The sequence below is a fragment of the Drosophila melanogaster genome, chromosome 3R (assembly GCF_000001215.4).
Source record: "Drosophila melanogaster chromosome 3R".
Taxonomy (NCBI): Eukaryota; Metazoa; Arthropoda; class Insecta; order Diptera; family Drosophilidae; genus Drosophila; species Drosophila melanogaster.
In genome coordinates this window covers 10311848-10338293 of record NT_033777.3, presented here as the reverse complement: position 1 = coordinate 10338293, position 26446 = coordinate 10311848, and the positions used below count along the sequence as shown (strand labels likewise).

General features: G+C 45.7%; 3 protein-coding genes across 8 annotated transcripts; 1 reads left to right on the top strand and 2 right to left on the bottom strand.

Moving 5' to 3' along the window:
• Nucleotides 1-28: 28 nt before the first annotated feature.
• sle (slender lobes) lies at nucleotides 29-5179 on the bottom strand. Of its 2 annotated transcripts, NM_169338.2 has the most exons (5): nucleotides 4981-5179; nucleotides 4711-4797; nucleotides 1135-4643; nucleotides 851-1072; nucleotides 29-786 (listed from the first exon to the last, which is right to left on the bottom strand). In NM_169338.2, the coding sequence occupies exons 1-5, from the start codon at nucleotides 5015-5017 to the stop codon at nucleotides 349-351; spliced, it is 4293 nt and encodes a 1430-aa protein (NP_731472.1). In that variant the 5' UTR covers nucleotides 5018-5179; the 3' UTR covers nucleotides 29-348. The 2 variants fall into 2 exon arrangements, with proteins under 2 accessions (NP_731472.1, NP_731473.1); NM_169339.2 differs by lacking the exon at nucleotides 4981-5179 and having other exon boundaries at nucleotides 4711-4897.
• Nucleotides 5180-5598: 419 nt separating this feature from the next.
• On the bottom strand, nucleotides 5599-6713 carry CG12818 (uncharacterized protein). Its single transcript, NM_141739.2, has 3 exons — nucleotides 6653-6713; nucleotides 6497-6596; nucleotides 5599-6438 (listed from the first exon to the last, which is right to left on the bottom strand). The coding sequence occupies exons 1-3, from the start codon at nucleotides 6673-6675 to the stop codon at nucleotides 5695-5697; spliced, it is 867 nt and encodes a 288-aa protein (NP_649996.1). The 5' UTR covers nucleotides 6676-6713; the 3' UTR covers nucleotides 5599-5694.
• A 227-nt stretch (nucleotides 6714-6940) lies between these two features.
• On the top strand, nucleotides 6941-26255 carry Bruce (BIR repeat containing ubiquitin-conjugating enzyme). Of its 5 annotated transcripts, NM_001275531.2 has the most exons (33): nucleotides 6941-7326; nucleotides 8293-8603; nucleotides 8661-9723; nucleotides 9816-10565; nucleotides 10631-11465; nucleotides 11531-11751; nucleotides 11812-12033; nucleotides 12263-12562; nucleotides 12638-13052; nucleotides 13115-13536; nucleotides 13596-13828; nucleotides 13885-14008; nucleotides 14098-15523; nucleotides 15579-15847; nucleotides 15911-16086; nucleotides 16147-16632; nucleotides 16712-16829; nucleotides 17068-17139; nucleotides 17464-18248; nucleotides 18316-18574; nucleotides 18634-18857; nucleotides 18915-19032; nucleotides 19090-19320; nucleotides 19378-19562; nucleotides 19620-20155; nucleotides 20223-20686; nucleotides 20746-22092; nucleotides 22220-22498; nucleotides 22555-23169; nucleotides 23224-24055; nucleotides 24113-24581; nucleotides 24656-25084; nucleotides 25156-26255. In NM_001275531.2, the coding sequence occupies exons 1-33, from the start codon at nucleotides 7107-7109 to the stop codon at nucleotides 25648-25650; spliced, it is 14931 nt and encodes a 4976-aa protein (NP_001262460.1). In that variant the 5' UTR covers nucleotides 6941-7106; the 3' UTR covers nucleotides 25651-26255. The 5 variants fall into 5 exon arrangements, with proteins under 5 accessions (NP_001262460.1, NP_001262462.1, NP_001262463.1 ...); NM_001275533.2 differs by lacking the exon at nucleotides 12263-12562 and having other exon boundaries at nucleotides 15914-16086; NM_001275534.2 differs by lacking the exon at nucleotides 12263-12562 and having other exon boundaries at nucleotides 22253-22498.
• The last annotated feature ends 191 nt before the right edge of the window (nucleotides 26256-26446 follow it).

Below are 26446 nucleotides of genomic sequence, written 5' to 3'. Positions count from 1 at the left end.
CGTAATAAAAAGTTTCCTCCTTCATTTTGTATTTGTATGGGTAGGCTTTATTTTCTGTTTCTCAGATGCTCAAAAAAAAAGGGGACAAGTTCGAAAATTTCTTAATTGATTTCATATCTTGATTGGATCAACAACCAACTTGCTAGCGTTAAGTGTGGTTAAGTGATGTGCAATTGAACAAAATAATAATATATGGCAAAGAGCAAGGGCTTGCGTAACAAATAACCAATAGAACAAATAATAGAATCAAATTCAATCGGGGAAATGCTAATGAAAAGAAACAAAAACTGAAGTATGCATTGTGTACACTTAACATTTCCACTAATTTTTCTCTAAATGTAATGTATCCTAAGATCTGCGAGCAAAGATCTGCTCCTTGAAGCGCAGCGCCGCCTGTTTGGCGGAATTGTGTTCGACCTTTGGTGCTGCGTGCTTGGCCCGCTTCCTTGACATCCCGGAGGGTCCTGGCTCCTCGCGGAACCCATGCATTTTCGGTGTGGGCGGCAGCTCGCGGAAATACTTCTGTTTGGGTGTGCACGGCTCAACTCGAACCATGCCCGAACTTGTCTTAATCAGCTCGATTTTGGGAACTTTAGTGGGCGGCTCATCGACCACCGTCACGTAGCCAGCATTTGTTCGAATACGATGGCCGTGGTTCTCCTCATCGGAACTCTTTAGCGGTGATGCCTCCTGGGGCTTTTGCTTCTTCTTCCCCTTCTTCTGTTTGGCTGATTTCTTGTCCACCACTGGCGGCTGTGGCGACAATTTGCGCGAGAGCGTGCGTGGCTGCGGAGGAGCAAGGACTTTTGGTTATACTCTTATTATTTGTAGGCGACTAACTAACGCTTACCTCTGCTTCGGTGGCTTTTGGTGGCGCCAGAAGATTAACAGCATGACTCACAGCCTGGCGCGCTGCCTGTAGGCGCTTTACATCCTTCTTCAGCGCCGGTGGCTGCTTGGACGATTTCGCTGTGTTGGTTTCCGATTCTGAGCCGATGGTGCCCAGGAGCTTGGATGGCGCTTGCGCAGCAATTCGCTTTGGCTTCTTTTGCTTTGCTCCGCTGGCAAGATGCTATAAAATATAAGCGAATTTAGTGTGAATCGTAAAGGAGATTTTTTATTTAAGAAACTGACCTCTTTCTTTTCCTTTAACTTAGCCTCGTTGGCAGCTTCCAGGAGGTTGTGACAGTATGCCAAGTAATATTCGGCAGTCTTCTCCACCTTGACCGGCGCCATACCCTTCGGTTTTGAAGTCACAATTTCTGTCGGTCTTTCCTCGGATCGCGGTGAATCGCAAGTTTTCGGCTTCTCCATGAGAAGCTCCTCAACGGCGACAGTTTCTTCTTCTTCAGGTAATTCCGACGCAGATGGTTTCTCAGATGAAGTAGTGGGCTTTTCTTCAATAGGAACTTCACCATTCGAGACTTCCCCGTCGCTGTGATGTTCCTCGGCGACAGTCATTGTTTCGTTTTCGTTGTCCTCCTCCATTGAATCCGTGGAAGCACCATGTGAGCTCTTAAGGCGCTTGCGCTCGTGCTTAATCTCCATTTCCTCAAGATCCTCTGGTGCGCCTGATAGGCTTTTCGACAGGCGCTTGCGCTTGTTTTTCTGCCTCTTTTTCTCGGCCACCATGTCAACAAAGGACTGCGAGGGGCAGAAGTCATTGCCAACTTCAACCCGTTCACTACGGCGTCTCAGTTTGGGATTCTTGGCTGCCAGCTCGGGACTGGGGACATGTAAGGACTGGCGGCGGGATTTCTGTAGAGGGTTAAACATTTTTTCCAAATGGCTTAGATCACTAGAGGCCAATTCGGCGAGCAGAGCTTCTTCATCCGCAGTTGAAATTATGGATTTTTTGATTGTGGAAGGGCTTTTGATTTCAGATGGTTTATCTTCATCAGACATCTCGGTTTCGGCTTGTTTGTCTTTATCAGACTTCCCGTTTTCGGCCGGTTTGTCCTTATCAGACTCCTCGTTTTTACCAGCCTCCTTAGGGTCTTCAGTTTCATAAGAATCCATTATTTCGTATACGCTTTTGTTGCCTTTGGCTCCAGACATTTGGTCCATGAAAGATGTAGATTTTTTAATTTCGGAATGGTTTTCGCTTTCAGCTGGTTTATCTGCATCACTTTGGTCTTGATCTTGCTCTTCCCCGTCATCAGAATCCACGATTTCGTACAGGCTTCTGTTGTTCTTGGCTCCAACCTTCTCTGTCTTCTCCTCCTCGTCGTGATCCGAGGAGTCTACCTCCATGACGCTGATATCGAGTTGCGTTTCTGTCTTGTTAAACCGCTCCGATTTGTTCAGTTCGTTGAGAGCGACTTGGCGAGATCTTTCCAGCTCGGTTTCCGAGATGGAAGATTTTTCCTCACTGACGTTTAACAGTTGGGCCGCTTCGCTCAATTTACTGGCATTGGATGAGCAGTTACTTTGGTTTTTGGGCTTCTCTGTTTTGTTCTCACTTGAGTCGTCATTGCTCTGAACTTTTCCATCATGTTCTTCATCACTGGGGCTCGCAATAATAATGCGGCGACGTTTCACGCTAGACCTCTCAGCTTGTTCAGATTCTTCAGCGTCTTCAATTTCATCCTCGCCAGAGGAGTAGCAAAGCTGTCCTAAATCTTCCTCGTCTTCGTTGTCCGATACAATAAACGAATCGTCGCCATCAGATTCTTCTGGGGTAGACTCCTCAGTATCTTTACTGCCAACGGACTCCCCATCGATTGGAATTTCATTCTCCTCCATTTCCCGGCGAAGCGAACTGTCCATCGAATCTCCAGACATGTAATCTTTCCCAGCATCTTCAGCTTCTAGGTCCACAAATTCGGAAATGGATTTGTCTTCTTCGTGCTCCTCCTCGTTTTCTTCTTCATTCCCGTGGTCTTCAACATCTTCCTCAAAGCTTTCTAGACGAGCCAGGATTTTATTCTCAGCCTTTTGCTTTGACATGGGTGATTGTTCCACCATCTCATCCTTAGCATTCTTTGATTCCAGCTCATCGAATGGCTTGATAGCATCAATTTGAGGAGGTGCTGGATGCAATTCCTCCGTGCTGTTGGACAGGCCACGTTCCTGATCTTTTAATATTGGTGTGGAACTATTACGACCCTTTTGCAGAGCCAGTTTTAAGGGCGTCTCCGGCTTGGGGGTTAGAATGCGACAAACTGGCACCTTCTCACGTCCTGGAGTCTTGGGAAACCGTTTCTTTTCTACCTCTAAGTCATCAGTGTCGTTGTTGAAGTCCACCGATTTTTTTTGCTCCACAGCAGGAGAACGCACAGCACGAGCTCTTATGCTGGGCAGATGTATAACCTCGGTAACATCGATTTTGTTTTGCTTGTCATCATCCATTGAATCATCTGGGTGTACTTCCTTACTGTCTTCGACATATTTTGGAGCTTCCGACGGAAATACCGGCTCATCGTCGTCGAGGTCTACAAACTCCAGTTCTTTTGGTTTCTCTACTGGCTCATCGGTTTGTGGCTCTAACTGAACAATCGAATCTTCTGCATCCAAAAACTCTTGGTCCTCCATGGACTCATCTTTTTCTGGGCTTGTGTCCATTAAGTCAACAGTAGAAACGTTTTGTGGAGTATCTCTTTTCTTTTCTATTTGAGGATGATCAATCAGTTGCTGAGTTTCTACTTTGCTTTCAATTATAGGGGGTTCAATCTTCTGGGGAGTTTCGGTTTTCGTTTTAATTTCATTGTCTACCCCAACGGGCTCGTCTTTTTCTTTAATTTCAGGAGTGCCAACAGTATGGACTTTCTGCAGAGTCTCGATTTTTCTTTCAACTTTGGGGGACTCGACGCGTAGTGTTTCAAACACATCATCCATGTTTTCTTCAATTTTCTTGGATGTCGAGGTTGGAGTTATTTTTGTAATTGTATCTGCGCTCTCATCAGGGTGAAGAGCTTTACTTGAACCTTGAATTTTCGAAAGTGTAGTAAATGACTTCAGGAATGATTGTTTGCCAGCATCCTTGTCAGGTTGGGCTGATTCGTGTGTTTCTGGTGCCTGTGAATGGGCTTCAGTGATAGATTTATTTTGCTCCTCAACAACTCCATTATCCTTGAGTTCATCCGGTACAATCAATGGCTTCGCCTTTTCCATCTTCTTGCCAGAGAATTTGTCCATTGAAAGTTTCTCGAGCCTGACTGCCACTTTGGGAGTGGTTTTAATATTGGGTTTAGCTTTTTGCTCAACTTTGGGTGAATCGTTAAGATCACGAGGCGTATTACTGGACGAACGAGTGGGCATTGGTGGAGTCTGAGACATTGAACGCGTCACTCGTTTCTCATCACTCTGCTGATTGGGTGTGAGTGTTCGCCCTGGACTCGGACTGACACTGGGCTTCCGCTGTGCCTTTCCCTTGCCCTCTTTGGGCACAGGGCTTGGACTGGGGCTGGGCTTTTCCTGCTTGACCTCATTTTCCTCAGGTTCCTCTGTTAGTGTAAGCTGTTGGCGCACAGATCTGGTGTTTTTAGCTGGCGTGCGAGCTGTCCTTTTCACGGAAGAGGGCGTCGTCGGCTCGGGAGTTTCACCGCGTGCCAAGGATGCGCGCCTGGTTCGTGTTGGAGTCCTCACATCTAAAGTGGACGAGTTCAGACGTGTGCGACGTGTGGCACGTGGCGAAGCGGTACCTTTTGAAGCGAGAAATAATATTCTTAGACTTGAAACAACCGGGATCCGAGTTGGGCCACAACTTACCGAGTTCCGCAACCGTATCCAACTGCGGAGTGCTCGGACGACTGTCCGTTTCCAGAAGGGACAAGCGACGAGTTCTAGCCCGGGTCACTACCATATTTATTGGATTAAACGGATAAACGAAAAAATGAATAATGTGTAAGAATAAATTTTATTCGATCGAATGCAAAGGCGACCTGCTTGAGATAGGAGCCCCCCGTTAATGGCTGACTTTGGAGCGCCGGTTTACTTGTCCCGTTGCTTTTTCAGCACAGCACGCTTAGATTCACTCACCGCGCTTTCCATCTGTGTTCTCCGTATTATCATCCATTTGGCCCGGCTCTTTTGTTTTTCGCACACAACAATTAATTGAAATCAAGAGAGTTTCGAACCCGCATGCAAATTATAACAAAGAAATAGAAACGAAGACGCCAAGACGCCGAGCCAAAAAGTGATTTTCACATGTGCCGCAAACTGCGACGTTCTCTAACACTGCAGCCGGCTGTTGAGCATTTGTGTGGCGGCCGTTAGAATTCAAACTAGTATAGTTTCGGGGCTAAATTCAATGTGTCGATAGCCTAATATCACCTTCAACTGATGAATTATCTTAAATTAAATTTTATTCGAAATTAGGTTTCTATCTTCTTATTTTAAGTGCAAAATCACTTAATAGTTCGTCCGATTTAGACGCTGTGCAGCATTGGCCTGTTTCGGCACCGATAAAGTAGCCGATATCATTTAAGCGGAATTATCGCGAAATCTAAATTTAAACCATGACCAAACCGCCAAGACTTCTTGTAACGGTTGAATAACTGGATATTAAAGCGATGTGTTTATACATATGTATGTATTTATAAAAGTACAAATATTTGACGATAATCATTTTTATATTTAAACAAAGAGTATTTTTTTAGACAATTCAATAATAAAGTGTAATTTCTATTTATTTGCTTAGTGATTATATTCATAATCAGGCTGTTAACATTAAGTTGAAAACATAATTAATGGCTAGAGCATATTTTGCTTTGCTAACTCCGGATTAAACTGACTGTTGTACTTTTGGACAACCTTAGGCGTCGAAGCCGGCGTGGATTCGGCACTGGCAGCCACCGGCAGCTCCTTGGGTGCGAACAGAGCCTCGGAACGCTGGCGTTCCGCTGTTTCCCGTCGCATGCGCTCCCTTCTTAGCGTCTCGAGCTTTTCTCGTTTTATGCGTTCCTCGGCCAAAAGGGTCTCCCTTGAACCATTTTTGCTCTTGTGCTTCTTCTTATCTTTCTTGGATTTCTTGTCCTTGTGGGGTATTGAAGGTTCCTGAGAAGGCGCGGGTGTCCTTTCGCGAATTCTTTTTGTGGCCTTTTTGGGATCCTTTTTTTCTGGCGGCAACAAAGCATTAATTAGGGTCAGAGGATCGTGGGCTAGCTTTTGCTTATGATGAGTTTCAGTAGCTGTGGGATCCCCAACTTCTGGTCTTTTGGGGGCTAACTCGTACCAGCTGCGCACTTTCAAAGCTTCATTGGTGTCCTGGCCCAAGTAGGTGAGGTAGCCGATCTGCTTCTCATACTTCTCCTGCTCCTCCTTTTGCTCCTTTTCCAAGTCTTTGTTAGTGGTCTTCACTCTCGCCTTGTAGTCGGCAAAGAGATCCACCCCTTTGGTTGTTTCAGTACTGCATTGCGACTCCTCTCGAGATTCCTTGGAGGCCTTCTCCGGCAAGCCCGATTGGCGGCGCAGGAAGTTGATTCGTGCCTCGCTTTCCTATTTGATAAAAGTACACATTACTATGTTAAATTGACGATATTTGGGCAATACCCACAGCAAATTCCAATTTCTCCTGCCGGACTTTTTCTTCTGCTGCGGCAGCCGCTTGATCCCGGCGCACGCGGGCAATGTTCTCCTTGGTACGCACATGCCAGCTAAGAAATACACGTGAATTGATGAGAGGTATCTTTAGAATCAGTATAAAACTTACCGTTTTTTTGGTAAAATATTCATTTTATTTCCACTTTGTTGACATTCCTGTAATCGATTACTCGATAGGCATCTCTGTCTATCGAATGGCTCTGAATTATCGAATGCCCTAAGCGCAGTAGGCCGAATTTGTTGCTCTCTAGCTTGAAAAGTGGACTATTTTATTTATTTTTTAAATGTGTTTACTTTGCTGACTTGACGTGGCCACACCCACTTACACTCGCGCGCCCCCTGGGCACTCGATTAATTTTTGGCATTCACAGGCGATTGCTAGCAATCGAATGGCAAACACATCTGTCAGAAGGTAGAAGAAGAAGGGGCAAAACGAAGAAGAAGAAGAAGCACAGAGCTCTGTTTCGCAGCAATTATTTTCCGAATTGAATTGCGAAAAAAACCCCTACAGAGTATCCCAACCAGAAGCAGGAGCACACAAATTGCCGCGGCGCACCTCCGGAATGGCCACGGAGCAGCATCACCAGCAGCGCGTCCTCAAGCAAGATGGCTACTTGGATTTGGGCGACTGTAATAGCGCTCCATCTCGACCATTCGAGATGCGCAACGTCGTCTACCATCCGCAATTAAATGTCCTTTTGCTTTTTGACAACGGAAGCACGGTCAAGGTCCTGGACGCCAATTCAGGAGTGATTCTGCAGACCTATCACCTCAGTAGCAATGGTAAGATTTCCGAGGAAAAAAAAATCACACCTATGCACACACGAATGGGACACACTCACTCACACTGGCGCACGCAAATGTCAATACAGTGGAAAACTGCGAATTAGAACCCACACAGCAAAAAATAGCAATATATCAATAGTCTTCTGGTTCATCGAATATCTGAATTGTCTGAATCATATCTATAGAAGAACGATGTAACACAGATTTCAAATTGTTGCTAAACATTTTGGTCTTAAACAGAAACATTAACAAATTTAAAAAATACAATATTAAATTTTTATCTATTATTGAAATTTTCAATTTAAATTTGATTTAAGAGTTCCATTGAAAATGCTAATGTATTCGCAGACACTAAAACGGTATTATTGCATTATTTTCCATTAGCATTTCTACCGGTCTAGTTGCGAATTTAGTAAAAACAAATTCCAATTGTTTGCCTGCTAGGCCCTCATAGTAGTTTTGCAGTCGTCACAGCTATGGCTTACTGTATTGCATTTCTGTACGTAATTGCCTTGCACTTGTCGGCTTGTTTGTATGTGAGGCTGTGTGTTCTGGCAGTTTTTTGTGTATGCGTTTGTCATCAATTTTTAACAAAAGCTCTGGGAAATCCTTAAATGGAGACTTATAATTTGATCCAATCCATGGGGTTCGACATGGAAGCTGAAATCTTATGTACTGTCCTATCGCAGTGCGTTTGTTATTGCTTGCGATTAGCCGCTAGCAGCACGCATTTTGTTTTTGTTTTTCTTCTATTACGCAGTTGTTCTGTTTAATGGCCCCATTCGCCCCCGCTGCCCATGAACTTGTGCCACGGAAACGATTTTCGGAAAAGTTTCGGTCTTCAATTTCACGGATATAGTCCCGTTATCTATAGGCTTAGGAAACAAACTTATGATGAAATCGGCAAGAATAAGTCACATTCCCTTTCTAATGTTTTCTTTCGTCCGGGCTTTCCCTCTTCAGGCGACAGCATTGTGCATGGTCGATATATGCCTCTGCAAGACAAGATCTTGTTCTGGGATGGTCACAATCTCGGATTGCGAGGCGATTATAATGGCGTGCTGTTGCTGGACACCATTCTACAGGCTCCAATTGGCCAAAACGACGACTACATCAAGCTGGAGATCATCCTGTCCGAAGCGATCATCTTTCAGAACTGCATAACCGAACTGGAAAGTGAGGGCTTGGAGTGCCCCTGTGACATTAGCAACGAGCTGACGCAAAAGATAAACCAGGCGCAGCTGAAAGCCAAGAAGGGCATTAAGGCCCAGAGGGTATTTAGTTTTCCTAATACTTCGAATTTTTCATACTAACAGATTTCCTCGTTTCAGTGGAATACCATATGTCTGGAGGTACCCTATTCTAGCCTAAAGCTAGTATCCAATAATATGGTTATCCTACTGAAGCGGCTGGAGCGCCACATTCCCGTGCTGGCCATCGCTTCCGCCATTAATGAGCGTCTGACCGACATGATGATGGGCTCCCGCGTGCCAGATTTTGGCTGGAACTTTAGCAATTTTCAGCGCGTACTTATGCATTCGGAGGCAGTGCGACGCCAGACGTTTGAGAAGTGGCCCCATATGGACTACAAATGGGCTCTGCCCGATCAGATGGCTCAGGCCGGTTTTTACCATCAGCCATCTTCATCTGGAGAGGATCGCGCCATGTGCTTCACCTGCAGCGTGTGTCTTGTGTGCTGGGAGAAGACGGATGAGCCGTGGAGCGAGCATGAGAGGCACTCACCACTGTGTCCATTTGTCAAGGGCGAATATACACAGAACGTCCCGCTGTCCATAACCTACGCCACTAATCCCGCATTGCCAGCACCAGGACTTGGGTTCGATATCATTTCAAACAGTGATTACGCGAACGTGCTCTGCACCAGTTGCTCGCAAACGGGAGAGTTGAGCGTGTGGAGCATTGAACGCCATCTGAAGCTGATGCACACCTTTCATGTTCCGACACTGCTTAACTACATTTTCGAGGAGAGCTTCGAGTGGGCACGCGTTACTGCCATATGTGTGCTACCGAATGCACGAGCTCGCACCAAGGTGAATTATGTGTACTCGGCGGCTAATTATGGCGGCTCAGGAAGCAGCAATGGAGCGGGATGCAACTCGGGATTGAATGCTGTATCTGGTGGAAAGTTTGGCAGTGTGAATGCCCAGCATATCACCTCCACGTCCACGCTTCGGGCCGGCGTTGTTGGATCCAAAATTGTTCTGGGAGTCAGCGTGCGCCAGAGCAGCGGAGAATTGGCCTTGCGCATGGTAGTGCTTAACATCGTGGAAGTGGACCGCAACAGTGAGAGCTCAACGAGCGTCAGCAATGATAGCGGCAGCGTCTCAAGCGGTGGAGGCCAACTGATGAAGTCTTCTTCTCCGATGGTCAACGGTTAGTTTGGAACTCAAATTTTTGTACATACTTTTGATAACCCTGTATAAACTGAAATCATCATTATATATGAACTATTTATTTCGCTACAGTGTCCGCTGAAAACAATGCCACAGTGACCCAAGTGAATCTTGAGTCCAAAGATGATGATAACAAGGCTATGACACCATACGAGAAGTTCGCCGATGGCTTCGATAGCAACGGATTTGTGTCCGCTCTTATGACCTACAACAAGAATAATGGAGTTAGCCAAAACACCGACGATGCCTCAGCCCTGTATGATTTCGATTTGTGCACACTGTCCCAGATTCTGGATCACAATCTGGAGGAGCCTCTCAGTTTGATGGTGGGATCATCGAATACGGTGAATGTCAGCAATATTGGCATGGGCAACGAGATTAATAAGCTGGTCGTGGATGTGGAGATTAGTCACCAAAACAATAATAATAATAATAACAACAACAACGAGGCGAGTTCTCTGGGAGGAAATTCCTCTAATAATAACAATAACATCATGATCAATGGAGGCACTAACAGCAGTATCGACAAAATGACAGCCATCGAAGAGATAGATTGTGTAGTTGAGAGCTGGACAAGTGTGAAGCGCATGAACGCTTTAGATGGTGCCAGCAGTGGGGTAAACGGTGTGAACCACATGGACCAGGAGGTAATCGAAATTGCCGAAATTCTTCCGACTACTCCCAAGTGCAACCAACTGCTGGTCAAGTTGCTGCGTACCAAGGCACCGGAGGCAGAGGGAAGCAAAATCATCATGGCTACCGTGGCCAAGGAGGAGGAGGAAGAGGATGAGGAGCAGCGGACAGACGAGTCAATGGAGACAGGTACGAGGGAAATCGCTCTCTTAATTGTCACAAATAAGAATGAGTTAAATTTTTCACCCGTTCAGATAATAACGCCGAAGGGAATGTAGCAGCTCAGCTCTTAGTGTTCGACTACGATGACACTGAAATATCCAACGACTACACCCTGGCCATGACTTTCAGTAGGGCCAAGTTCCCCAAGCAACTGTGCATTCTGCCGCACTTCAACTCTTCTCCAGAGCATAAGGATGCCGGGTCCATATGTGTGGTGTGTGCAGATGGCACCGTGGAAATATATTCTCTCGCTGACTTCCAAGGCACAATGGTCATCGAGGAGGAAGGCGAGCACTTCGAGTCTGTGGTTTATTGCCGGAACTTGGATAGGCTATGCTGTTGCTCTCGACAGGGTGGCTTGCTCTTCTACTCGCTAAGCGATGGGGAGAACGATTCTGGAGACGAACTTTTGGAAATGGACGATGACTGCAGTACCACGTTAACACAGGCAGCGGACGTAAGTGTTACGGATGGCGGACGCCAATTAGCCAGAACGGATCTACTGGGCAAGACCCTGCTCGCCAACGAATCTATTTGCATGGATGCTGGCAGTGAGGCAGCTGCAATCCCGAACTCCTCCAGCGCGGCTCAGGGTGCGCACGTCCAAACTTCGCCATCGGCATCTTCCGCGCCATCCACCAATGCGAACCTGCTCGCTTACAAGACGGCTGACCTGACACTCGAAGACCTAAAAGTCTTTTACGCCCTCACCCAATTCGATGATAAACTAACCGTCTACTCAGCTGAAGTTCCCAGTTGTTGGAACGATATCGGGCAGGTGCAGAATCAACGTAAACAGTCCCAAAACATGCGACATGGTGGCGACGAACGAGATTTCACTCGCACCTGGCGTCTTCACAACGATGCGTAAGTACTTAGCAGGAATATGAATGGTAATATTTGTTAAAAAAAATGGATGTTTTAAATTGTAGAACCACCTGGGACGAGCACATTATAGAGCTTAACTTGGCACAACCCGTATCTCTGGGACACATTGATCTAAAGTTTACGGTCTACCAGCAATGCTCAAACCCTGCAGCAATTCAGGTTACGTTATTGAAACAAAATAACAATGGATTTGGGTACAGAATGAAGGGACCTCACTCCAGTTATAAGCCGAATGTCATCGATGACAACATTGATCTCTCATATAGTAAGTTCAACCACACATAGCGTTAGCTGTTTCTTAACAATGTGTCTATCCTTCTCCTAGTTGCCAACGAAAATCCTGTGCTGAGTGAGGAATATTTACTAGCCCACAATGCGGAAGTTTTGGCCGGTCCCATTGAACTCTCCTCTTGCATTGATCTGTGTGATCAGGGAGGCACCGCCACGCTCACATCCCCAAAACTATTTAAGACCCGTACTAGAAACTTCTTGCTCCACATCAAAACAGTGTCGGATCCGTCGAAAGATGGGCAGAACAAGACTAGAGGTATGTAACCTGGGGAAAGGTGGCGATAAAATTTGGTCTCAAATCGTAATCTTACCAAATAATTTAGAATACATACCCTTGTTATTTGCTTTCTGTATACCTATTCTAAACTAACTTAACGCCAATTGAATTTTGAGTCGGGTCAGAATTAGAGTCCAACAGCCTGCATTGCGCCTTTTCTGCGGACAGTTTTGAAGTCGTTTACGGTCCATATCGCCCCATTTTGCAGATTCACCAACGCGGCACAAGCGGCCGCATCATGTTGAGGGATTTGTGGAACGTAACAAGGTCTCTAGAAACCCCTTTAATGTGGCGGCAAATATAATCAGTGTGGTCAAGACAGCAGTCCTTGAAGTATTTCCAGCGGCAAAAAACGCTTGCGTTAAAATTATTCAAGTAAACAAACCCAAGACCCAAGACAATGAAAAGGTATTTGTGGCGAAGATCATTAAAAACAAGACCCAAAGCCAGTCAGCTGCAGTTGCTCCCTCTGTTGGACGCAGGCTCGAGCAACTGCCCAGTAGGGAAGGTACTTCATGGCGTTGCATTTCCTTCTGATGGTCCAGAATCCTTATAAAATTTGTATTTCTGTTTTTATTTGTAGGCTGCGACTGGTTGCACGAAATATCCATCAGTGTGCGTGCTGTGAAGTCTCACAGTAGAATCAGCAATGGACGGATGCAGCGCATAGCCATGTTGGAGAGCAACGTGTTGCTGGTGCAACTGCTACGCATCGCTAGTGATCCGGCCTCCAGCTCGTTGGCCAAGAACCTATCACTTGATATACTCAATTGGATTTGCTTCATCCGGCTGAACCGTTTTCGTTCACCCAAATCGGAGCGGCTCAAGGACCAGATTAATAAACAGACAGCCGCTAACATCCAAGATTTGCTTGCTCAGCAGTTCGAGTGCATTTCCCTGGCTGAGAAGCATATCGAGCAATTGCTGCGGAACTGCGTTATCTACAGCGAACGTAGTACGGCCCACAAATGTGTGAAACTGCTGATCATGTTGACAGAGTAAGTAACAGCACGTGTTTTATCCAATTTCCAATGAAAATCAACAATAAAATAACTTGCAGGGGTGCAACCAATCTGCCGGCAGAGGTGCAGGATCACACGACGCTGGATTATAGCTTCAAAGCGGCGATTGCCAACACCTTTCCAGAGCTACCGCGCGCTCAGTGTGGTAGCGTTGTGCGCTGGTATATGATGCTGACCTGCGCCACATCCACCGCCGAGTCCCACAATAGCATCTCTGAGCAGGCGATCAGTCTGTTAAAAGAGATTGCAGCCGAAATCGACAAGCGTTGGGACCCCCACTGTGCTCTGTTATGCACGCGATTCGGGCTCTACGGGTATCCATTTGAGCCGGAAATCTTTGATTTTGACTTCCCCAACGTCAGCAGACAAGGTCCCGGTTCATCGGTTGCCAATGTGATACGCAGCAGTCCCACAATTCTGCCAGTGACTGGTCTGGACATCAAGCGATTAAGCTCAATAGGTGGCATTCTAAATAATAAAATCCGTGACTTCAGTTAATAGCAACATTTTCATTTGCAGATGGCGTAGACTTCCGCACATTTCCATATCTGATCCGAGGAAAAAGCATCAGTAACCAACTGCGTGGATTGTTAGAGGTGGTTCAGCTTCACTTTAACTGCGTTCAGACTTCCGAAGCTACTCGTATCGACAATATTGATAGTGTGGGAGGGAACACTGGTGCCAACGTGATAATCGAGGATGTTATGATGATGCCAAAACAAGTGGTTGCAAAGGAGAAAGGAGAGGAAATGGTATACCAATAATTAGTGATATACTTTTTTATAGAATCTAATTTAATATTCACTAGCTCAATGATTTGGTCAATGATGTTGAGTGTCTGGTAGAGGAAATGAAGGTAGATGAAAATGAAAAGCAGGAAAAGGTCGATTACGATGCTTTTGGTCTGGTCAATGGCTTCAAAGATAAAACATGTAAGTAATTTCTATTAAGACACATGCATTATCTTAAAAACTATATATATATTCATGCAAAACTTATATATCGACCTATCTTTTAATAGTGTCTTCGTTAAACTCCGTTAAACAGACCTTAAAGGAGGAGGTTAAAAAAGAAAAAGCAGACATAATGGACAAATTAACTATTGCAAAGTTTTTACCGAAGTTGTCGCTACTTGAAAGCTACATGCAAAAGAAGATCAATGAGCACATTTCGTTCGATGACTTTGGAAAACTGGACAACTGGGACGGTAACACAACGCCGCCATTTAATTTGGAGGTGGAAGCTCCCATCGTATGCTCTGAGGCTACGTCCGAATCAAACATGTCACAACAAGCCACGTCAGCAGGTGGTAACATACTTGACGATGCCGCGGATAGCGAAAAGATCACTGAGAGTCTAAACGCCAATCCGTGCCAGCCGATTGCCTGGCACAAATTAATCACGCCGCCGCCCAAACAGATGATCGTCATCGATCGCATGCATTCGGGTGCACGGCGATTTGTGGTTTTAGACTTTGGACAGCATATTCTTCTAACAGATTTGGTGATTCCCTCTTGCGATGAGTTGACCTCCCTTAATATCGACATCTGGTGTTTTGACGAAGAGACCGATTGCACGCGGTTGGTGCAGGTGAATGACATTCAAACCAAAACGCTTGTGCTCAGCGACATTCAGCCGGCCCCAATATGCCGTTACCTAAAGTTGACCATTATTGGTCGTATCGGCATGTCGGCCACCAAGTGCAAAGTGCCGTTGGGACGTTTCTTTGGCCACCCAGTAGTGCTGGAGCACGACGGATATGGTGACCAGCTTATGAAGTACATCAAGCATCCCACACATAGCCTTCAATCGCAAATAAAGTCGCTAAATGCACTGTACGAGGATGTCCACTGCCGTTATAGCTTGGCTAGCTCCAAGTTGATGGATCTACTGGCTCCCATGAGAAATAGTGAACTGTCCAATGTGGCTCATCTACAGGCCTTTATCAACAAGCAACGTGAAGAGGAGCTAAGTGGGCTGGAAAACAACAATAAGGTGGTTTCACTGTATGATGAGTGCATGCTTCTGCAATATCAGATCAATGTTATACGTAACGTGGTGCTCCGTTTGGAACGAGCTCTTTCCCCTAATTCTCCGACGACAACGCTTCTTCCGGGACAATCTATTCCTCTAACGGAGGATATCCTGCGCGCTGCCTCGAGGGACAAGTTGCGAGTGCTTAGTCTGAGTCTGGTGGAGGTGCTCTTGCACTTCTCCATTGAGTATGGAATCAAGAACATCCTGCCCGTTCATCAGAGATTCAATGCCGCCACGGCGAAGGCGCTTTTCAACGCCCTGGTTGTGTACGGCGATGCCCAGCTACAGTTGGCAACATGCTCCTTGCTTGTGCGTATGTGCTGCTTCCAACCGTGGTGGGGTGACTTTCTCGCTGACACCTTCTGCAGCCTATTCTCTGCCCAGAACTGCAAGGCTTTCCCCCAGGACCGGTTAGTACTAAAATCTACGAAACTAAGACGAAACTAATTTTCGATATTGTTACAGCATATTCTTTTTGCTCACCTACCTGGGACGTCGAAGCATTGCTATGGGCGCATGCCGATCTATAGTAATCGATGCCGTGCTTAAGACGCTCGTCAAGCTGCTGGCCCCCATCTCACCGCACTACAAATTCCAGTCGGAGCAGCCCAGCACGTCGGCAAACGCTGCTGACCGCAATGCAGCAATGGGCACCACATCTGATCTGCAGCTGATTACCTGGCTACTTCTGTTTCTCTCAGTGTGTCTGGATGACAACGAGCGCAAGGATAAATGTAAGTGCAATTTAAACGCAGTTTTCTAATAGAACAATGGAAAATAATATTTAAAAATTGCAGCAGCAGCTCGCTGGGACTTCATGAGCTGCGAGGGCGATTTTACTAAGGCCAGACCTAGTGCAACTCCCAACATCAAACAGCTACGATGCTTTAAAAAACGCATCATTCAGCAAAACAAGTACTTGGCGCAGCCTTACGCTGACTGGGGAAAGAAGATTTATATGATACAGAATGAGGTGAGAGTTTACTCTTCACTTAATACTTAATTTTATAATAATTATTTGTTTTATCCTTAGCATCCAGGCATTTTCATGGAGCTGTCAACGAAATCAAAGGGCGCTGGACCAACCAAGTCGACCTCTACAGGTGGCAAGATTAATATGGGATCCTCTGGCCTGTGCGTGGGTGGTCCTTCAAGTTCCAGTGGCAATACATCAAAGAGTGCGGCTTCCTCATCCTCTCCTAAGAATCAGGCTGTGCCGGGTACCGATGGCGAACGAGACAGCAACTTTGACAAGGGATTAAAATCACTTCGAATGGATAACATTAAGGTGGTTATTCGCGGTCTCTTTGCACTGTTGCTTGAAATGGACTTCGATTGCAATATGGACCAGTTTTTGCTCACTTGCAAAGTCATTGCCCGTTTGGTGGCTGCATGCAGACCGTCGGTACAGCTGTGTAAGATTGTGACCATCGCCCAACTGCAGCAACTTGTACGTCTATCCGTGTGGAATGATCAGCAGCATCCCTGGGCTGTTCATGCCATTACGTGTTTACTGCAAGTAAGTGCAACATCGACTTCATCAAGCCAACTTGACAATAGAATAAAACTAATAAACTATATACTAATAATACTTGCAGGATCTTTTGGATGCGGACAAGCAGTTCCGGGACAATGATGTCACACCTACAAATGACACGCCGCGTACAATGGAAGCTGCGATCCAGGAAACACGGGATCTTTTCAGCGACTATACTTGTAAGTACCAAGCTTCCTTAGTTAAGCTAAATGCTTCAATATTTATGAAATGGTCAAAATCGATTATTTTATAAATGAATACGATACGTGTGAAAAGTTGTGCTCAATATATTGTCCACAAAAACATTTGCAGAGGTATTCATTTCTTCGGATTGCCGGTAGATATTTTTTTCCCCGGACATTGTTTTTCCTTATCAAGAGTTGTAAAGAATTTCCAATGAATTTTTCATACTTTTAGCCACTGCTTCCTCGTGTACTGAGGCACTATTTGAGACGCTGATGCCGACAGCAAGAGAATTTTATCAAGAGGGTAATCAGAGTTATTTTCTTAACCATAGAACCCAGCCCCAGCCTGGTATATATGCAAGGAGCACAGTTCGATGGATTGACTACCACATATTCTGTGTTTGGGGACCGTAACTTTTTCAAAAATAATTTAAGCAATTGAAATTAATCAACTAAGCAATATAATATTAATCATTTACGGTTCCTGGTACAAGAATATTTTTTCCCATTTATATGCTTTATGTTTGATTCCCATTACGTATGATTTTCCTACCCGTGTCCTCCAATTTTATTATATATCGATGCGAACAGTCATATACTTTATCATATACTCAATTTTTAATTGCAGCCGTCAAATATAATTACCTACCTTCATTAATTGAATGCGATGACACGGAATTCGATGAAATGCTAAACGACATTGACATGATTGAACGAACGAAGCCAGTTACCAAAAAGGAAAGTAATGCCCTGTCTAAGAATACATTCAATTTCTTCTGCAAGTCTATCTCGATTGCTCTGGATTCACGATTGGACGTGGGTCTGGAATTGCACGTAGAAACTCAGCTGAGAAGGCTAACAAATCGCACATCCCTGGATCTCTATTCATCGCTTCCTCAGGTGTTGACCAATGAGTTTGTCTCTCCACCACCTGAGGCTGCTCCTTGGCCAGAATATTTGACTCAACTTTGGTCAGGCACGGAATACAACGGTGACAATACTTATGTGATGTTTAAAAGGGTCTTTGACTCCATCCTGGCGGAATTGCACCTTGAAGACACGTGGGTGCACTTGGAGCAGGTGCTGCAGATGTGGCTGACGCTAAATTGCGAGCTCTCGGACAAGCCATACACCAGTGGCATCACTCACTCGGATGTTCCAAAAATTCCGTTTGGAGCAAATGCGGTGCAGGGATTGCTCCTGGCTTTGGCTTGGCACAGTGATATAAAACTGCGGACCTGGTGTCTTGGCTTTCAGTGCCTGTTTCTCGCTTGCAACTCATTGCCTATCGGAGATGATGCGGATTGTACGCGTATCAACGAGGCTATCGTGAATGATGAAAACTTTGAAAAAGTGCTGCTACGATTCTTTTCCGGTTATGGCATGAGCTCATCTATCATCACCAACCGATGCGTAAGTTATTTAACTGATTTCATGGTACATCTGAAGCGACTAACAAATTAAATAAATCTTTTATCAGGCTGGACCTACTATTTGCAAGCACTTGCATGAGTTATTGCTCTGGCTGCACAGCAAAAGCGAGACGAGTGGCATTCCGTGCAAGCGTCGACTTAAGGACATTTTGTTGCATGTTGTGCTTCAGTTGGTGCAGCCTGGTGGCTCTATTAGCAACCAGCAGGGTCCAATTGATGCTCAAAACCAGCTGGTTCGTGATTTGCTTATGATGCCCAATGATAAGGGGGACCTCAACATTGCGCTTAAAATCACAGAAAGTGTTTGTAAGTAGTAAAAGTTATTTCGCTGTATACATTTTTATGGAGCTCTTTTTTTTCCATAGCTTTCCTGGTGTACAACAACATATCCAATGGCGAGAGGCTACAATGTCAGCGTGGAAATGAAAACAGCCCAGTTGGCAACAATTTTAGCAATTTGTTTGCCAACGTTCTGGGATCAGAAAATCCCAACAAGCAGAATGCCGCAATTTGCGACAACTCACTTATTATAAATCTGCTGAAACTATCGTCACACATGGTATTGACAGAGATGCCCCGGCAACCAAGTGTATGTTCCCGTACAAAACGTTATGAAACCTATCACATTTGCATATTTTCACTGTAGGAGGTTACCATTCCCGAGGAGGAGGAACTTTCCAATCAGAGTCAAACGGATGAGACTAAAGCGGAGCAGTTAAACACGGAAGGACATCGCAGCAAAGTGCCTTGCATTGCAGATTGGGGTAGGTTTCAATTTATTGTGCTTATATATATTTCTTAATTAATAACTCCCATTTTAGTACTCCGCCATTTCCCCACAATGAAGCGACTTTTTGGAACGCTTTCCCAGTGCTCGACAAACACCTTCACCATGATGTCCTCTGGCTGTTTCTTTTCACCGAAGTCCAATATGATTTTAGATGACCCGCAGACAATTGCAGACGCCGTCTTTAGTTTGATGATTACTCTCAACGACAAGGCTTCGCATCCCCGACTTGTTGTGGTGCCCATTTGCCGATACCTTGAAGAAAGTAAGTCTATTTGTTAAGCTATTTTGCTTTAAATTCTGACGATTTTTTCACCTACAGCCACTATTCCGAGAAATGCAACGCTGCCGCGTCTGCCGCATTCTGAACCTTTCCTGTGGTACATCTCGAAGGTATTGGAAGTACCAGCGGCAGTGCAAACGTTCACCCAATTGGGCGGAATTCAGATTATATGTCATAGCCTGGTGCGACTTAATAAAACTATCATCAACATGCAACCAGGATTGGTAAGATAACAGTCTAATTTGTTCTCTACAAATAACTACAACAGTGAACTTTTACAGATTTCTTTGATTATGCAACACTTGACGCGCAATACGCGCTTTAAGCGTAATAATCATGTGGCGGCAAGTAGTGCTTGCAAAAAGACAACGACTGGTACGGGAACCACATGTCCCACGTCAGCACAGCCGCCGAGAAGTGCTGCTCAGTACGATGGTCTGATCAACTTTGCACCCTTCTCGCATATTGTCTCCGAAAATGATGCGACACAAAGTGCAGAGGTACTAATATCAAATCCAAATAATTCACATCGAAGACCGCGATCGCCAGCCTGGACCTATATGTTCTATCCAAATGAGACGCATGTGGATCTGACTATAACGTTGCCCACAGCAATTTTGTTGAAAGAGGTGCAGCTGGTGCCGCACACAACTAGTTTGGCATCCTGTCCATCTGCGGTGGCTCTAGAGCTGTCTAGAGATTACGGCCTTGGTTCGATCCCAGTGGGTGCTCCCATGGCCACCACTGGTCTGACCTGCATTAGACTAAAGCTGGCCAAGGCAGAGGTGGCTACCAGCATTGTTCTGAGGCTGTACAAGTAAGTTGCAAAAACTTACTTTTTTTTTAATTCTCATTTTATATGTAATCATTATTTCGTATTTTAGACCCAAGGACTGTGGAAATGTGGGTCTCGTACAAATCGCTGTGCTTGGTCAGACAATCTTCGGAAATCGCATGCATGGCCTTCGCTCACCGAGTCCGTTCATTGACTCCCTAGCAACGTGCTCCTCGCCAGTGCAAACGGCAGTTTTAGCCGCAATGGATGCGGATTCCATGCTTGAAGATGATGCTTTTGCGAAGACTAGCATTGGCTGGGTTCGCATTCTGTCGCGCTGTTTCCATGTGGCCGCTTTACAACCAGACAGTAAGCTGGCTGATCTTATCGCCGCCTATCCGGCTGCATATCCCGGCTTTTTAGAGGCCTGCTGCTCATTGCTAAACATAATGCCAATGATTCCTAGTCTTGCACAGCAACACTTGGAGACCATTTTGTTAAAATTAAGTGCATACAACCACGAGATCAGTTTGCAACTTCTTAGGACGCTCCTGTGGCACACCACTCCGCAAGGTTAGCTTTTTGACTCCAGTTTTTTTGTCCGAACTAATTCCAAAAATGTACTTTGACAGTTTTTAAACTCTCCAGCGATTCGGTGTGTGATCTTATTTATGAAGTAGTTACCGGATCGACGGAGCACCTACTGGACAAACTACGCGTGCTTATCGACTGGGTAATGCAATTGCACGACAACTACAGCAAGCAGGCGCGCTGTAATAACCCACAAAGTGGATTTGTTAAGGTGATTGCTTCGATTCTGTGGAAAGTGCATACCCAGCAACAATTGCCTGAGTTACCGCTTCTCATTTCATCTTCGCTGTTCGAGACCTGTTTTGAATGGGTCTCTTCGCTGGAGCACGATGAGCCACTGAAGAGCAGTTTTGACTCCTTGTTGTGTGCATTGTGCTTCATTAAGCCAGAACTGTTTAACCAGCTGTTGGTCAAGCTGGGAGTTAAGCTGGAACCTCCAGCTCGAGGTCAAACTGATGACAGCAAAGTGCAAAGTGGTAGTGCTTGGTTCCGCCGTGAGGGTAGCGAAAACCTTAGTGTTTTGCTACAGCGTCCCACATTCCTAAAGACTCTAGCCTTGGCCTGCCAGTCCCCTGCAGCAGTTTACCAGATGCTAGACTCCGGACTTCCAAAGCTATTGGCCCACGCCATTTACGAGTATTGCATGCATCTCATGCCGGGATCGGAGCCAGTAGCTTCTGCATCTACAGTGCCGGAAGACGAACCGTTAGCCAACAATCAGGCAGCCGCTGCAGCAGATGACGAGGACTCGTCTCTTACGGACTTTGACAAGGCCGAGGCAAATGTGGTTTATAATACTCCACTGCTAAGTAGCTCGAATGTACCCAAAGTGCTAGATTTCTTTGCCGAATGTTGTGCCGAAGGTCCAATGCGTGATTGGTTAGGTACTATGCAGGGCTCCGTATTTTGGAAGCCTCTGCTGCAGTTGCTCTGTAACACACATGCCGCCCAGTTCAGCAAGACGTTGCCTAAGGAACAATCGTTTATCCGCCTGGAGAGGGCCACAATCAACTTCTTTACGCGAGTTAGCGCCTGCCATCCCGGAAACCAGGAAAATCTTACATCGTTGCTCATTGGAGCCATAATTTGCAAACCATTAAGATTTTCGCATGGAGTTCGACCAACTATATCTGGATTTACTAGACAGATGGTGCTGCAGCTCCTCCTCGAGAATGAACACATCACAGTCTCTGTTAGAAGTCAGCAGCCCTTGCAACGGAGGGATACCCTCTCCGCCGTTCTAGGCGGGATTTCGAGTGGTGCAAGTACTAGCTTACCCGTAGCAGCAGTCAACAATCATCCGGCCAGGAGGAGCAGCGCCCACCACATGCTATTCACGGTGACCACTAGCACCACGTGCCAAGAGATTATGCAGAATTGCGTTAGTGGTGAGTTTTTTTTTTTTTAATTTTACCATTTATTTGTATCTGCTTTTGTTATTTGGCTTAGCCTACTTTTATTTTTTGTCTCTAATTTAATTTCTTTATATTTTTTTTTTTTATTTTGACCCCGTAGTGTTTAGTAATCTAGTTTATCAACAACCAACAGATCAGCGAGCTGGCGAGACCTCTGCCTCGAGCAGCGGCGTATCGAGTGCAACTGCCAAATCCAGTGAGAGCAAAATGGAAAAGAGCAGCTTCCTGAACTTTAACAACGTAGAAGCGGGTAGCATGGAGTTCCTTACCGTTGGTGCTGCTGTGGCAGCCAAGGACAAGCGCATAAAAGATGCTAAGAACCAAGCAGCCATGAACAAGGACAAGGAGACTCAGACCAGCTCAACGAACTTGGCTTCCAGTGAGTATTCGCTAGATTTGCCATAAATGCATTCTAAACAAAATAGTCTCTTACAGATATATTCAATGTGGATGAGTTCTTGTTGCAATCGGCGAATGCCGTTAATGGTAACCAGTTGGTCATTCCAGAGTATTCTGATATTGTTCTAGCTGGAGATGCCACCATCTCGCAGGTTTTGGCCTCGCTTCAGAATGCAGGACATTCTCTTTCGACGCCCTGTATATCGTTTGATCTGGTACTTCAACAGCGCTCTGATGACACAAGCGAGGCAAAGAAGACCAAAGCTGCCTGCACTGAGCCGTTGCCATCACCACTGCAACGATTTTCCAGCAGTGGTGGTCTATCTTTACTCGCTCACTACCTGCCCACCGTATATCCGGAACACTCAGGTCGCAAGACCACCTTGGTGTTTAGCGAGAAGGAGAAAAGTCCCCCGCTCTCTGACTGGGTGAAATTGGAACCGAACGACGAGATCTATGAGGATTTGGAGGACACTCTCTGTGAGCCAGCAGCTAAGCTGGCAACGGTCAGTTCGGTGCCGCAGCACTCGCTGGCCGCATTTGGATTATTCCTGCGCCTGCCCGCCTACTCTGATGTCTTGCTGCGAGACAAGATGCGGGCGCAGTGTCTTCTCCGCTTAGTGCTCGGAGTCACGGGAGATGGGGATGGCAGTACGTTAAAAGAGTGGTCCATTAATTCATTAACTAACCCGCTCTCTGTTCCAGATGATATATACAGTCTGTCGCTGGCACCCTCCTTGCCTACATTACCCTTCGAGGTCTTCCGTCAGCTTCTTGATAGTGTGCCGTTATCCACCGACGACGGTGTTTTGCTACGACGCGTGGTAATCGAAGTGGGGGCCATGCACCTAGTGCTTAATTGCCTCGGCATTTTCTCGCATCAGTCGCACAACAACAGGATTGGAGCACCGATTAGCGAACCATCGCCAAGTGGAACCAGTAGTGGTAGCGGCACCATTGGCAATGGAAGTGGAAACGGAAGTGTAAGCGGTACCAAAACTAATGCACCAGAAGAGGCCACACCTAGTGCCACGTCGGACGACAAAAGCCACATGTACTGGGCCAAGGGCACTGGTTTCGGTACCGGTTCTACTACTCAGTCGTGGAATGTGGAGCAGGCGCTTCTTCGGCAAAAGAGCGAGGAGGAGCATGTCACAGTGTTGCTGCTTGTTCTAGCCAGTTACATAAATCCGGGTGACTGTATCCCAAGTGAAATGTGCGGAGAGGACATCCTAGCTTATCATGATGTCCGAGATGTTACCGGCGAGTTGCCGCCCATCTTCCAAACCCTACTGCAGCAGTCTTGCTTAATCCCCGCCCTCAGCTCCTATCTGCGCAACGATTCAGTGCTTGATATCACGCGCCACATTCCGCTATACCGTGCCATACTCAAACTTCTGCGTGCCCTATCGCTGTCTAAGATGCTTGTCTCGTTGCTCCAACCATCTGCCAGTGGCAGTGGGGACAGCACGCCACCCATAGTGGAGTTGCTCACAAGCATGAAGACCTGTGTGGATACCTACGCCAAACGGTTAAAGTGAGTAGACGTTAGACTTTACAAAACACATTTTTTTAAACACATCCACTTTCACAGAGTTAACAAGAAGTCAAACATAAAGGGACAGACACATCAGTTGACCTTTAACATCGATGATGGCGACGATGAGGGATTAGCTTTGCTTATTCCGGATATCCATGAAACCAGTGTGCTGGTGCAAAAAACCACAGATGCTGATGCGCTAATCAACATGTTGCATACCAACGAAGACGGCAGCGCACAGCTAGAGCCCCAGAGCAAATCAATTGAACAGCGCTACTTAGAGCTAATGAAGAAGCGCCAGTTCGATACGTTTGACATGATTGTGGAGTCGGATAACAACAGTTTCCGCTTTGTGGTCTCGCATCACTTCGAAAAAATGGTTCGGCTCGCTGGCGATCGTTACCATCCGTCGCGGGTCAAGCGACTTGCCCAGGAGGCAGTTACACTGTCCACCAGCCTACCCCTCAGCTTTAGTAGTTCTGTATTTGTACGCTGTGATACTGATAGATTGGACATCATGAAGGTATGTTGAAATTTGTATTGGTTTGTAATGGTTTAAAAGATTCATGTTTTGTTTTTATATAACAACTCAAACAGGTACTCATAACTGGTCCGGCGGACACGCCTTACGCCAACGGGTGCTTTGAGTTTGATGTCTTCTTTCCGCCGGACTACCCTAACCAGCCCATGCTCATCAATCTGGAGACGACGGGTCGCCATTCGGTGCGCTTTAACCCAAACCTCTATAATGACGGCAAAGTTTGCCTGTCAGTTCTCAACACCTGGCATGGTCGGCCTGAGGAGAAATGGAATGCACAGACTTCAAGCTTCCTGCAGGTACTCGTTTCCATCCAGTCCCTGATCCTCGTTCCCGAGCCCTATTTCAATGAACCGGGCTTTGAAAGAAGTCGTGGCAGTCCAAGTGGTACCAATTCATCGCGAGAATATAATAGCAATATATATCAGGCCTGTGTGCGGTGGGCTATGTTGGAGCAAATACGGAGTCCAAGTCAGTGCTTTAAAGATGTAAGTTTTATTTGAAAAGTTTGATAAATGCCCAGCTGTACTTAACAAGCATTACTTATTAAACACCAAAGGTCATACACAAGCACTTCTGGTTGAAGAGAGAGGAGATTTGCGCCCAGATAGAGGGCTGGATCGAGGAACTCGGTAAGCCGCAGTACACCGAGAGGGCCAGTCGCACTATATCGTTCAACTCAATGGTCCTGCGCCGCCACTATCGCCACCTGCGTGAGGAGTTGTCGAAACTGAAGCCGCCACGTGGCCTCGAGGACTTGGATGCGCCCTTTAATCCTGTGGCCACGCTACCACCGATGGATGTGTCCGCCGTGGCTCCTTCACTAGCAGCCACAAATACCGTCCAAGCGCAACCGGATGATGCCATAGTGACCGATATTACCCTGCTCGGCGAGAATGCGGATGAATGCGAAGCTGATGGCGATGCCGAAGGCGATGGAGAAGTGGACGATGGCTTTAAGGGTTTCCCGCAAGAAGAGGGTTTGCTGACGGGCGAGGAAGAGGTCGTGGAAATTTTAAGTGATACGGAGAACGAGAGCAGTATGTGGCAATAGATAGAGAAGGAAGAGCTAATAGTCTCTGGTTGCCCGAGGATGCTGGAGATGGATATAAAATGATGCTGCTCGCCTACCGCACTGCGCTGCCCTAGACATTTTTATTTATATGCATGAGTTTTGTTTTATGGCTTTACTTGATTTAATTTTTGTAAGAGAGACTGCAACAGAACTTGGTGTGCTTTACTTAATGGAACCGTAATGATTAATGTTATACAAACTACGCTAAGGAACTTTGCGCAGAAGAGGGCGTGCACACATACAAAATGCATACACTCCCATTAAAAAAGCATTGTCAGAATCTTTCCATTAAACAAACTGAATATCCCACTTCATACAAGTATGTATGAGATTATTGTATCGAACTTTTTATAAATGCTTATATGAAAGGATCTATCAATTTCTACAAGAATAATCCGTGTGTGTATAGAATAGAATGAAAATATCACCATTATAAAACAGTTACAACAACAAAAACCACCAAAACTAAATTAATGTGTATTAAACTATGTATGAACGTAGTGATTTAGTTAAATATTGACACAAGAATATGAACAGTTAATTTTTCAATTGAAATAAAATCCGAGATATATTTTGTTTCCCCCAAAAGTATGCTTTCAAATATTTGGACTAAATGCTGATCATAAATATTTTCGTCGTCTAACGAAAGAGAAAGATAATATATACTACTTTATCACATTCGGCATGTTTATCTTTATGATGCCAACTTTGTCACTTTAATTGGGAATCATTAAATATTATAATCCCTTTGCGGTGTTTTTTCGGTTGCTCAACT